Raw genomic sequence first — 13,348 nt, 5'->3', positions numbered from 1 at the left:
ATTCATCTTTGAGCTGTCTAGCTTCTTTCAGGGAGAAAAGGATGGAAGGAGGAAGAGGCTGCATGTGGGTACGTTAGACTATTTCAGGTACCTAAAATAATCCAGTGAAACGGAACTCACCTTGGCACAGGGTTGGGGTCAGGAGGGTAAATTGCAGCTATTTTTAGCAAGTAAGGAAGAAACATTGTCAAGAGAGTGAAGGAAGAGGAGGAAACACACCCACCCCCCCAACATGTAAAAACAGACACTGTTTTCCCCAGATGCTGATTCACTGGCTGAATGGTGACAAACCTCTTGTAAATTTAACAAGGTCCAAGTGTCACCCAGAGGTGCTTATTGCTTCTGCTTTTTCTCACAGAAAATAAGGGTAATGTAATGAAGGGAAGCGCTGGCACGACCTCCCAGGAATAAATATCCTCTAACCTGCTTGTGTCAGAGGCAAAGTGCTGCTCTCCAGGTCCTCTGTCCTCCTGCCTGTCTTATTTTCCCTCAGGGAGCGCCAGCACCGAGAGGCCTCAGCCTGAGATCATCAGCTCTGGTGGGGGGGGGGGGGGGGGGGGGGTGGAAAAAAAATTTAAAAACAATGGAGGGCGACAAAACGAAATACCTCCTCCCTCTTGCGCCTTTTTCTACGGCAAGGTGTCGTCTGTTTGTCTTCCGCCCTCATTAATTACTCGCAATTACCAAGGGGTAACGCGGGGGCGGGGGGGGGGAGGGCGCTGCTGAGGGGAGCGCCGTTGGGCGCGCGGACTACGCCTCCCGGCAGGCCCCGCGCGCCCGCTGAGGGGGAGGTGGGGGGGGGGGGGGGGGGGGAGCGCGGAGAGGGGCGCGGAAGGTTCCGCACCGCCCCGCGCAGCCGCGGGCCGAGCCGGCGGAGCCGGGGACGGGGCGGGGGTGGTGGGGGCGGTGGGGGGGGGGGGGATGCGCGGCCGCTGCCGGCGCTGAAGCGGCTCCTCGCCCCGCCCCGGCCGGCGGCAGCGGGGGCGTCTGCGGCACCTGCCCGGCCGAGCGCCCGCCCGCTGCCCGCGGCCGCCCCGCCGAGATGGCGGATCCCGCCGAGTGCAGCATCAAAGTGATGTGCCGGTTCCGACCCCTCAACGAGGCGGAGATCCTCCGCGGGGACAAATTCATCCCCAAATTCAAGGGCGAAGAGACGGTGGTCATCGGGGTGAGTTTTGCCGCAGCCTTCCCCCCGCCTTGCGCGGTGCCGTGGCGGGGCGAGCATCCCCCCCCCCCCCCTCACCACCCACCTACGCGGGGCGAGCATCTCTCCCCGCCGCCCGTGGGAGCCCCCCCACTCCGCGCCCATTGTTCCTGCTGCGGCAGAGCGAAGGAGGGGCGGCGGCCGCGCTCCCCATGGGGTGTCCCCCCCCACCTCACGGCGGATGAGGGGTTTGGGGTCCCCCCCCCCCCGCCCGGGGATGGTGAGAGGTGGGGGGGGGGGATGCGCTGCCGGCGCTGATGTCATGCCGGTGACTGGGCATGCTCGCCGGCGTTCCGCGGGGGCGGCCCTTCCGCGCCTCCGCCGCGCCCCTGCGGCAGCCGCCGCGGAGAAAGTTTTCCCGTGGGGTGGGGTGTGGGATGCGGTGGGATCCCGGGGCTTGGGTGATGGGCTGTGCCGGCGGGTCCCTGCAGAGCAGGCGGGGGGGGGGACCGCATAAAGCCTCTTCGGTGAAAATCACCCACGCGAGGGGAAGTTTTTTTTCGGCTTAAAACAACAACAGCAAGAAGACATCAAGTCGCTACCTGCTTGCAGCAGCAACGTGCCCAAACTCCGCGTTTTCCCCGCTCTTTGTCGCGGGTGGGCTGCTCACAATAGCAAAGGCTTTAAAATGAACAAAGCGTGCGTGTCTCTGGGCCCGCCGTGGTTGGGATGCGGCTCCTTGGCCGAGCGTTTAGCATGGCACAGTGCGATCACCGGCCTTGCACGGGCAAGAAAAGTGCCTTTTGCTTTTCCCCATCCCAGCTGGAGCTTTGCACAGCGGGTGTCTGGGTTGGGGTTACATTCAGGAGCCCGCCGGTGCTGGGTTTGCTGGGTGGACATAAAGACTGGGCGCTTGAGCTTGAGTTACATTCTTGGTTTACTGGGTCCAACCAGCCCATGTCTGTGGTGCTTTGTTTTATACATCGGTCTACTGTGGTTAAACCAATACTATGACCCTACTGTGCTACAATAAAGAGATCCTAAAGCAAATTGTTAATACGAAGAATAAGCAATAAGCTGCACAATTTGTCAAGATTGTTATTGAAACCTCGAGGTTTTTTTTAGAAACTTTTATGAAAGTTGCAAAGCAGTTGCGGAAAAAAAATTACTCAGTTCTGGACATAAACAGCCAACTTGTTTTCCCTCATTTGTTTTTGTTAAGCGTTTTCTTTGTAGCCAAGCTAATTTTCTGTATTTGAAGGTTAAAGTTGTAACAACCACAACAATCTGTTAGCAATGGAATAATCAAATTGGTTATCAATCTCAGTCAGCGATGGAGGGCTGTCTTTGGTCAGGAAATAGTTGGAACAAAAGCGTAACTGTAGCACAGTCGTTTGGATGTTTAAGAAACAAATGTAAGCAAATGCCCCTCCCTCCCTTAAATAAATCAACCTTCAGATATATTAAAAGTAGATTAAAATATATCTACTGTAAATCTCTTTACAATGTTATCTTTCGAAGACACGTAGAATTTAGAATCCTTTTTTCCCACCGTAGTGAATTTGCAAGTATACAGTACGTCTTTGTCTATAAAGTATCTTGTTTGGGAAAACAGTAACTATGATCCTTTGAGAAGGGTATCGATATCTTGCAGACAAGAGTGGTTCCTTTAGTAAGGGTAAAAAGGAAAAATTACAGCAACTGTCTATTTCCTACCATGGAAGTTTATAAAAATAGTTAGAAACCAGAAAAGTGCATGTATTTATTTATTTATATAAGTGCATATAAATATTTAATTTTATATATATATATATATTTGGCAGGGTCAGTGTTGGGGCTTATTTGCCATCTTGAAAATCTAGTCAGAAGCTTAGAGTATGCCTTTCCCTTCACAGGGCAAAATACAGGTCTATTTTAGGTGGACGTTTTGGTCATCTTAACTAGAACAATTATATCCTCAAATACACATTCTTTTTTCCAAAGAGAAATCATCCGCCTGAGGTTCCATGGGAGTATCTGTGGTTTCTTAAGTGTAAAGGAACATGAAAATCTCTCCATGCTCTTCGTCCTCTTCATTTGCAATACTGAGTTTGTTGAGCTTTGCTGTGACTTGTTCTACAGTGGGTGCTACTGCAGTATGTTAGTAGAAAGTGGTACTGGTTGTTACTATGTACTGGTTTAGGGTGGCTACTTAGCTTCAACAAATAATGCTGGGCGGGGGCAAGGAATCCTGATTATGGTGGAAGGCACTACCAGAACAGATAGACTCCGTTCTAGAAAAGCAGGATTTTACTCTTCAAAAGCTCTTAGAAACATTATGTGAAGCAAAACCAAACCAGAACCAAACACTTTTTTTTGGTTTGTTTAACTGTAGTATTTGAAAAACACTGCAATGCAGCTTTTATTTTTGTTCCATAAAATATTGGAAAGAAAGGGATTCTGTTAAAATTAAAAAGCAAAACCCAAAAAACAACAACAACCCCCCCCTCCAACCCACCAAGGAATTCTGTCATCATGTAAGGAAAAAAAAAAACTTATTTAAAGGAAATGTCTATTTTTTTCTGACTAGGAAGTCTGAATAAATTTATTTCTTCTTCCCAACAAACAATTGTGAGCAAAATGCTTTCTTTCTGAACTTCCCACTGTTATGTCCCACTATATTTCCCTAGGGCCTTGAGCAGATTCTCCAACAAAAATTAAAGATCATGACTCGATGATACTTGATGGAAGCAAACAGCAGTGGAGGAAGTAGAACAGTTTAGGCTTGAGTTTTCCCAGGTTATCCTTCATGTCGTGACTAAAGCTGTATCCTTACCATGCCTGTGGTTGTGTGGTTCAGAGCTCTTTGGCAGGGAATCCTAGCACAACATCCTAACTCTGTTCAAACCAGTTAAACCCCTCGGAGTTGGGGCTTGACCCAGTGTCTTACATTCTGGCCTCTGCCATCCATCTGTACGCGCTTTGCACGTGCAACATGGCAAAGTATGGAAGATTCAAATGCCTTACCTTAAATTTTCCTTTGGTTAAAACAGAGAAAACCCACTGCGTTTTTATTCTATTTTAAATTTTAAAAATAGAAAAGCCTTTTAGATGTATCTCATCTTTAACCATGGCAGGAAAAGATAACAGTGATAAATCCATCGCTTTCTTTTGCGGTTAGCTACCCAACAGACTGCAATTTCATTTTATGTTTCTGCTCCTCTGCAACCTCAAGGTGACTCTCTCATTGATTGTGTTGGCTGACATACCTAAAAATGTATTTTTCTAGCTGGCTTGCTCCTTACAGGCTTGTTGGAGAGTGTGAAGCTGTTTGCTGTAGTAAGCAACTGAGGCAGTCTTTTGGCGTGTGTTTTCTTTATGTTTCTCCCTCTTCCTCAGTGCTTTTATTCCCAAGCATCTGCAGAGGAAGGATGCAGAGAGGCTCAGCACCTGGTGGGGTGTTCCTCATGAGGATACTTTTCTGGTTTAGGTTTATGGGAGAGAGTGCTTCCAGCCCTTTTCTCCCTTCCCCTGTTGTAAAATATTTAGGAATATAGCTGTGAAGGAGTTAAGATTTTCACCTCCTTTTTTTGTTAGGTCTAGAGTGACTGCTTCCCTTTTAGTGCAAGGCTGATCTGAAACATTTTTCAGACAAATATCTCCCGCTTAGAGAGGAGAACATCTAAAATGAATCTTTCCAGCCAGCTCAGAAACCTCATGTTAATAGCACTAGAAAAAGGGATAAAAAGACTCTTCATTCTGGTTGTCAGCTGCTTTTTGAGCTGCGGCGTGAGGGCATGTGTAAAGCCCAGTTTAGCAGGAGCTGCTGAGCACTGCAGTTCTCCTCTGTGCGCTCGGTGTCGGGCGGGCAGCGCAGAGCCTTCCTCAGCCCCTTGCTGCCTATGCTGGGGGGGCTTTAGCATAACTCTCTGCCAGCTCTCACAACAGACTGCCGGTGAGAAAACCGGCGCAGAGCTCCAGCATCAACGGGAGGGTCCCCTCAGGATTGTGGTTTATTCGCACGGGGGATAATTCTGTTGTTTCAGCCGTGAAACGTTCCACGTAACTAACTACTGTGCCTAAAAACAAGCAAACAAACAAACCATCACCTGATACTCTGCTACGGTGCAGTGGTCACTGCTGGTTTGCAGTGTTATCTTCCATGAAATAAAGGGAAACAAAAATTGATGGCTGATTCCTTTGCAGCAAGTGGGCTGCAATCTGAGCAGGGTTGTGGGGGTCTTTTTAAACACTTTCTGCTGTAAGTATTGTTTGGAATGTCTTGTGGAGAGATTCTCACTTAATTCCATCCCTAGAATATTTGGATATATTTTACCTTTTATTTTATATATGCCAGTGAAGTCAGCAGTTTCTACTCATAAAAAGAAGACACGTTCTTAAGTCCCTCCTGTACAGAGATCTCTGTATGCTGTTAAGCAGTTGTCACTTTGTGGTTAAGACAGACCTTAAAAAAAACCCTGGGATCGTAGACAAATGATTAGTTAAAAAAAAAAAAATTAAAAGTACCCTTTTTTCATAGGGTGTGGTACATTGTGCTTCTAACAAAAGCCAAGTATCCATCTCTACCTCAAAATGCATAACAGTTCTGCTTAGGGAGGAGTTGTTCATGATGTATCTATAAATACCTTTTGTAAAAAGCTCATACGGGTTTGATGTAGGATGTGAAGTGAGATGGGACTTCTGTCTTGGTGCAAAATATGTCAATGGTTATGTAGCATGCCCTTTTTTTAGCAGAACACTTAATCAGGGAAGTTTATGCTTGCTTTGTCTCCTAGTCTTTGTTGTGTTTGCCAGTTCTGCTCGACTTTTCCAGTGAAGGCTGAGCAAGTTTTGCATGAAAGCTTTTCTGAAGGACTGTTGTGAGATACAAGTAGGTGTCATTAGCTAGGCATGGCATTTATATGGAATTGATGGTATCTGAAGACACCAAGAGCTGACAAATACCTTTGTGGGAGCTGTATCTTTCAGAAGTGTTGCTAATCCTCCTACACCCTAAGATTTTCCTGTACCCTAGCATAAGCTGGGAACGTCTCTAACCTGCTGCATTTTCCTGTTTTGTGGATGAGATGAACCACAAAGTGCCGCACTTGTTTCCCTGTGGCTTTAGGCTACGTTGCTTTCAGGTCAGGCTATTTCCAGAGCCGCAGCGGCACAAGACTGACAGATCTGACACTTGCTTTTTTGGGGGTGATTTCTCTCAGTAGCTTAAATCTGTAGGTATCTCAGGAAGAAGGAGGTGATAGCATGTTGCTGTTCATTTGGGAAAGAACAAAGACAAGATGATTCCACTGGGTGCAGATGGCTTTTCGGTGCCTTGCAGAAGAAATTATTTAATTTACTGAAGAACTGGTATGGTAGCCATTCAGGGAGCTGCTTGCATGCTTGACAGTTAAAGAGAGTAGTTGTTTTCCTTAGGCATACTGATGTGCTTCACATTTATTTTCGGGAGCTTGTGCAGAAGGTTAAAATCATGGGACTGATGAGATGACCAGCACAGTTGTTTTTGGTTCTGTTTTTACAGTGTGTTGGCTAAAGAATGAAAGTGTTCTGAATCTAATTATCAAGAAATACAATACATTTATTTCTTGACACAGCGATACTCCCCTAAAGCACCGAAGCAAATGAAATTTACAGTATTACTTACTCTCCCATAATTGAACTCAGTGGGAAAAATCTGTCTTGCTAAGGGCTTGCAAAAAAGTCTTTGAGCTTCTGCAAACCGTCTCCTTCTCCCCCACCAGCATTTGCATCTGTCTAACCCTGTAACTTGGGCTGGGTGGGTGCGGGCTGGGGAGGCAGCTTTCCGAAAGAAACGCGGCGGGTTTCCATGGGGATTTTGGCTCATGGAGAGCTTTGAAACACGGCAGATCCCCAGGGGCAGGGTGTGCCGTTGTTGGGAGAGCAGCCAGCGGCCCTGTACGAGCAATGCCCTCGGGTCTGCCCGAGCCCCACAGTGGGCGATGCTCGGGCGGGGGGGTCCCCCGGGCTGCACCGCGGGTGTCGGGATGAGCAACAGCCTGTTTGGCTCCCGGGACTCTGTTGGAACCAAACCAGCTTTCTGCGATGCTTCTGAGACAGAGATACTCCCCTTCCAGTTAAGGTTCGAAGCAAAATCCTTGTCTTGTTAAAACGCTGCTTGGCGTGTTCTTTCTAGATTTAAGCATAGATAGTCACTTCTGTGGGGACGGTGTGGTTTGGAGGGGTTCTGTTTGTTTCTTTTCTGAATTCTCTGCTGTTTCTCTTCTGGAAAGGATATTCTTTCAAGCTTGTCTCTAAGTGCTGAATTGGAGGAAAAATATTCACCGTGGATCAATGCGAGCTTCTTGGATGAAGTTGTATGTGTTTTTCTGTTTTCTAAAAATGTAGTGAGAAATAAGGTGTGAAAATAGCTTCTATTTATTGGTTGTGGTGCTAGAAATATGATTTACTCAAAATACAAAGCTTATTCTTTTTTCACCAAAGCAGTTGCCCTTTTGTGTTTTCTTGGGGCACTGAAGGCTTTTTTTATCTTTTTCTAATCCCATTTGGATACCTTCCTCTAAAAATATCTTCATCCTGCATACCTATCCTTTCAAAAACATGGATTCCAACTTAAAAGCTTTGAAACTTAAAATACAGGTGATGTATTTCAACAAGATAGCTTGTCAAACAACTTGAAAATGTAGTTGCATGCCACTCTTGACGTTGCCTTTTTTATCTCTGGCAGCTCCTGCAGAATGCCTTTGGTTTAGACCAGAAGGTTGAGACCATTCAGCATCTGTACTCACATTCCTCGTTCCAGCTTGTTGCAGTCTTTGTTTCCTTCCCCTGAGATGCAGTAGTTAGTCACTGGTGTTTGGATTCATTTTTGCAAATGGCTCTTCAGTCTGGTATAGTCAGATTTATCGGTATTTGGGGAAGTCTGGGAGTACTTTGTTTTTTTCTGCATCATTGGAGATGATTTCTCCTGCAGCTTCCTGCTCTAAACGAAGGTGTGACGTGTGGTGAGGAAGCTGTGAGGGAGTGATGTGTGCTTACATCTCCACATATTTTTTCAGTGTTTCAAACTGTGCCAGAAAAAGAAAAACTGTTAGAAAAGGTAAAATAAAGGATGAGATGCCACTTACAAGTCTTTAGTATTACTATGCTTTTCTCTGTAGTAGTTTTCTGAGGACTGGGGCGAGGAGGGGATGCTTCCATAAAAACAGATACTTGAGAGATTATTTATTTATTTTTTTTTTCTTGACAGCTTTTAACTAGACTGCTGACACCCTTGGTATTATCTTTGGTGTCCTTCCTGTTGTCATTTAAATGACTTACCTTTGGATTTGTTTTCTTCTAAATTTACTTGTTCTGAAATGCCTCCTATGTCTCCAGGCACTAACATACATTTCTAACTCTGTAAGCAAGTGGCAGAGCTGCAGTATCTGCAGATCTCACAACTGTGATTTCTTAAAAGTGGGCTTTTCCTTCTGCTGAGGACAATGTTTAAATCAAATATCTTGTGTCATCAGTATTCATCAGTTCTCTTGTTCGAAGATTTAGGTGTGCACTAACTGAGCTGTGTTGTTCATCGCTAATAGAGGAGGCATAGGGAAAAGAGGAGTTGTGGACACGTGTTGGAACGGGGGCAGTGGCATAGAAGAAATGAATGGGGTGATCTGTTCTCTGCTTGGAAAAGAAACACACATAATCTGGTTTCCACCTAGTAGCTTCCACAGCTTGGGACGGTCTTGTTGCTGATGCATTTCTTGTTAAATTCTGACTGGCTTAGTTGCATACAAAAATGCATTTGGAATTTGGCATGAATGTTTTCATCAAAAGATTTCTTCTACACAGGGGGTTTCATGTGTGGTTTGTTTTGGTTTGGTTTGGTTGTTTTCTTTTTTTCTTAACATAGACAACAGTCCTGTGCACAGGACTTTTGTGTCTGTTTTTGTTGGATCCCTTTGAGCTTGACATGTTGTGTCTTAATGTAGCCCAGCAAGTCCAAACACAATTACCTACCAACTACTTCCAGACACTTTACTTTCTCTCCTTTATTTGCTTTTGCATTGCTGCAGCCTTTTAAAACTCAGAGGTCACACCCAGGTAAGACTCATTCTGAAAAGATATTTACCAAGTTACTCAGATGACTGAAAAACCACGTATCTGTGCGGGAATGAGTCTTGGTTCAGGGTCTGCTCTCGGTTCTCTCGTTGAGGAGCAGGATGCTGCAGGGTGAGGCAGCAGAGCTCTGCTTTGGCAGCGGGCTGAAAAATGGAGGGATGCTGGATCCAAGTCATTTGAGACAACGGCCTGGGTGTGCAATATGGGGAAATCGGTGCTTCAGCTGACGCTGCGGGTGTCGAAGCAGAAAAGTGATTTACAGTTGCTCAGGAACTGCTTGACACTTTTGACTTGACTGCGGTGCTGCCAATGCTTGTTTTTCCAGCTCCACTGGAAGGTGCACATTGCATAATGGTGTTTATCCATGTGAACTTTGTGAACTGGGAAAATACCTTAATTCAGCTATCTTGGTTTTCAAGTGTGACTATATTACATACTTAAAAAACCTCAAACCAACGCAACAGCAAAAAAACCTTTACCTCAAAATATCCAAAATGGGATCCTTGAGAATCGTAAAGATGTGGAGTTGCAGGCGTGGTATTTCTGATGGATTCCTCTTTTTATTTATCTACTGGAAAGAGCCAAGCCCTTTCTATATATTTATGACCTCTTTGGATCTTGATTTTCTATGGGATGTCCTGGAAATGCATGTGATTGTTATCAGATTCCCATTATAGTATTGATAATTGGTCCCATGACAGCTTCAGAAAATGCATATTTTCAAAATATAAGGTAGAGTCTAATTGAGACCAAGAATGTTGGATTTTTTTCCACATGAGAAATGAGTATTCAGAGATAAGGCCTTAAATATTTAATAGTAGTCTCCTAGATGTCTTTGCAAGAAGTGATTCATTTTTTCAGTGCCCCTCTGCTAAAAGAAGTCTTGCTCTACTATCTAGTTATAATGATGGATAGGAGATGCTGTTGGTTGGTGAAAGAGACTCTCTTCTGGGTCAGAGAGCAGTAGGATTCTTGAAAAACTGTGGTGAGTTTGAAGTTGCTGTTAAATATTTCTGTTGCGTGAGGAAAGTGTGATACTGAAAAACACGTTTTCTTATATGTAAAGTGGCCCAAAGGCTTGCAATAAATTTTGCTGTACTCCTGAACAAAATACTCCTGAATTTATTTAAATATTTACAGTCACAATTGTTGTGATGGCAGTCTTTTCTAATTAATTGGCCTTGTGGCAGCCTGTGAAGTAAAGAACACTTGTTTTGAGGGGTGAAAGCTGAATTTTAAAGTTACACTGGGAATCTGATGGGAAGTTGAGTCTCTGATACACAAGTATCATTCTGACAGCAAAATTATTCTCTCACTTAGCAAAGGAAATGCAGGAAACCGTTATCTGAATTGGGGTAACTGGGTTAGTGAATATTTTTAGCAAAGCTGTTAACAGAAGTCAGATTTTTCTGCAGTTGTAATCTCTTTTCTTGACTGTACGGCTCTCGCGAATTGCTTGAATCTCTGTATTTAGGCCAACAGTGAGATGTGGGTAATGCTGCAACTTCTCCCAGGGCTTTGAGATTTTTATATTGTTCACTTAATAATAATCTGTTCCAGAAGTCTACTAAGGAGAGTCATTTGGCTTTTTTTTTAAATAGTAGTACAAATAGCTGAGCATCTGTACATGCAGGCACCAGGGCCTAGTGAGGGAAGCACAGACTGCAGCTGGAGGGTGTATATATCTGTGCACGTATCTATATGTATATTGGAGTAGCTCGTAGCAGGCAGTGATGTTCCATCCAGAGGTGCTCGTGGCTAGTTCAGCTGGAGCAGGCACAGCAAACGCAAACTCCTTGCCTTGTTCGTTGTGTGCCTGGCCAGGTTTGCTGATGGCTCGATCAATGCCGCGCGCCCCGTTCCAGCACAATGACTCCTCTGACCCTGCGAGGCCGCGCTCCTCCTGGGGTTTCCTGCTGATGCTCTCACCAGCTGTTGCAGTTGCACTGCAAACGCGGTTGTCTGCACCCAGCCAGCTCAGCCCTCTCCAACTGCAGCAGTTAAGTCCTCTTGAACAGCCTAAGACCGATTTTTGTCACCATATAAATCATACAAAATGACACTGCTGAAGACTGACTTGTTAGTCTCAAACCGCTATCCCCCATGTCATATCCATCCTGTACTTCTCTCCCCTTTTATATTACCTTTTATTTTTTCCTCTCCCCTTTTATATAACCTTTTTTTTTTTTTTTTATCTCCCCTTTTGTATTACCTTTCTTTTTTCCCCTCCCCTTTTATATTGCATTTTGTTTGGTTTTCTCTTCTTAGAACCTTTTTTATTTGGATGCTTTTTTATTTTCTTACTGCTTTCTGGGTCAACCATAAATACTCCGCTGTCATTTGATAAACACATTGGCTTGATTATTTTTCACTTTATGGTATCTTTTATAGTTTAACTTCAAAGCAGAGTAGTTCAATGATGCAAACAAATCTTGAAGGAAAGTTAATCTTGCCACACAGAAGCACATGTTTCTTTGTACTTGGGAAAAACATTTGCTTATATTGACAATAGAGGATTTATTCTGTCCATTGCTTGCTTTATGTGCAGCCCAGATTTTCTGTGTATGAAAGAATAACCTCAGCCATAAACTTAAAACAAAACTGTTGACAGCATAAACAATTTATTTTAATCATACCATATGTGATTGTTGAGCTGTGAAGCGCTGTGTAAGAGTCGCTTTCCCTCTTTCTGTGCCGGAGGAAGGTAGGGCTCTGCTGTGAAGGGCTGAAGGAAAATGGAAGCACCTGAGGTGGTTTTATACCGGGCGTGTTCTGTGAGCCAGGACCAGAGCTGGGAAGAAGAATGAGAATTTCAGGAAACACCCGACTCAGCCGCAGTACAGCTCCCCTTTTTGGGGGGGGGGGAAAAAAAAAAAAAAAAAAAAAAAAAGCTGAGATTAGTCATGGTCTGATCAAGATGTTTGAAGGGCTGCTTGTTTGAGACGGCTGGGAATGTCTGTGAGTGCAGCAAGGAACTGGCTGCCTCGGTGGGCGCGGTGAGCAGCTCTGCCTTCAGCAGCCCTCCAGGCTCCTCATCCTCGCGGCAGGACGGGCGCTGCCGCAGGGGCGTCGGGAAGGCTGGCTCTGCGCAGGGCTGGAGGAGAGGCTTGCTGATGGGATTGTTGTCTAGAAGCAGTCTGAACCATCGCCTGGTTTTTAAACGATTTTTTTTTTTTTAAATTCACTTTTGTCGGAATTGGTCGATAGTTGTAGGACTTAAGTGTTTCTTCAAATTAAGTGAACTCTTTCCTCCTTCAGTTCTATGATATGTACATGCGCTATTTCAGCAATGGCAGTACTATATGAATGTATAATTTTAACTGAGCTGAGTACATTGCTTTTCTGGCTTAATGCAACTCTTAATCTATTCACCTTAGTAGCGCTTGCTCTTGGCCTGTTTCGGATTCAGACTTCGTACTGGAACCGAACAAACCTGGATTTGACTTGCAAGTGACCTTAGGCTTTTCAGCACCTTGGTCCCCTGTTAATATATTGGAAACACTCCTTGCTTTTCTCTTCTCTGGTGTTGGGTTTGATGTTTTAAATTTCAAGGTTTTCTAATTTTTGGTACTATGGTAGCTGCCAGTACACGCTTCAGTTTCATTTTGAGAAAGTCGTTTGGGACTCTCTCTTTAAAACGCAAGAAGCCCGAACGCTGAAGCCGCTGCAGTCTTGATGGTGGAGGTGGGAATTCAGAGCAATTATTCTGTCCTGGAGAGAGGCACCAGGATATGTCGCTGGTATAAATCTGTTCCTGCCGCACGCGCTGAGCTGGGCGGGCGGGCGGAGGCGTGCAGGGGCCAGTGTTGGAGCAGCCCTGCCGAGAGCTGTGCAGGGACAACGACAGCAGCACCGTCCTGCTAGGACAGCTCTGATCCTGCCCTGGTTTTTTTTTGGTTTTTTGTTTTTTTTTTTTTTTTCGCCATGATCATCTAAGTGGAGCACTGCTAATAAAGATGCCTTGTCGCCCCGGATGCGCTCGGGAGGCAATGTGCACCCTCTCTAGGTAAGCCGCTGCGAAGGGAAAGCGGGCAGCTCCTCTTTGCTGCCACTGAACGCTTGGTGTGTCTGGGAGAAGTTGCTTCTCCTCTTGAGGGGGGTAAGGGCGAAGGGCTA

The 13,348-nt window shown here is 45.2% G+C and overlaps 1 protein-coding gene across 2 annotated transcripts in view; it reads left to right on the top strand.

Annotated features, from left to right (window-relative positions):
• The first annotated feature begins 920 nt into the window (after nt 1–920).
• Nucleotides 921–13,348, top strand: part of KIF5C (kinesin family member 5C) — an 87,390-nt gene continuing 74,962 nt past the window's right edge. For both annotated transcript variants that reach the window (XM_042784034.1, XM_042784035.1), the window contains exon 1: nt 921–1,168. In XM_042784034.1, the coding sequence (XP_042639968.1) occupies nt 1,043–1,168 (126 nt within the window). In that variant the 5' untranslated portion in view covers nt 921–1,042. The remainder of the gene's footprint in view (nt 1,169–13,348) is intronic.

Source organism: Tyto alba, unplaced genomic scaffold (assembly GCF_018691265.1).
Source record: "Tyto alba isolate M040663 unplaced genomic scaffold, T.alba_DEE_v4.0 Super-Scaffold_7, whole genome shotgun sequence".
In the NCBI taxonomy this organism is placed as follows: Eukaryota; Metazoa; Chordata; class Aves; order Strigiformes; family Tytonidae; genus Tyto; species Tyto alba.
Note: the sequence above shows the minus strand (reverse complement) of the source record. Positions and strands in the feature narration are given on the sequence as shown.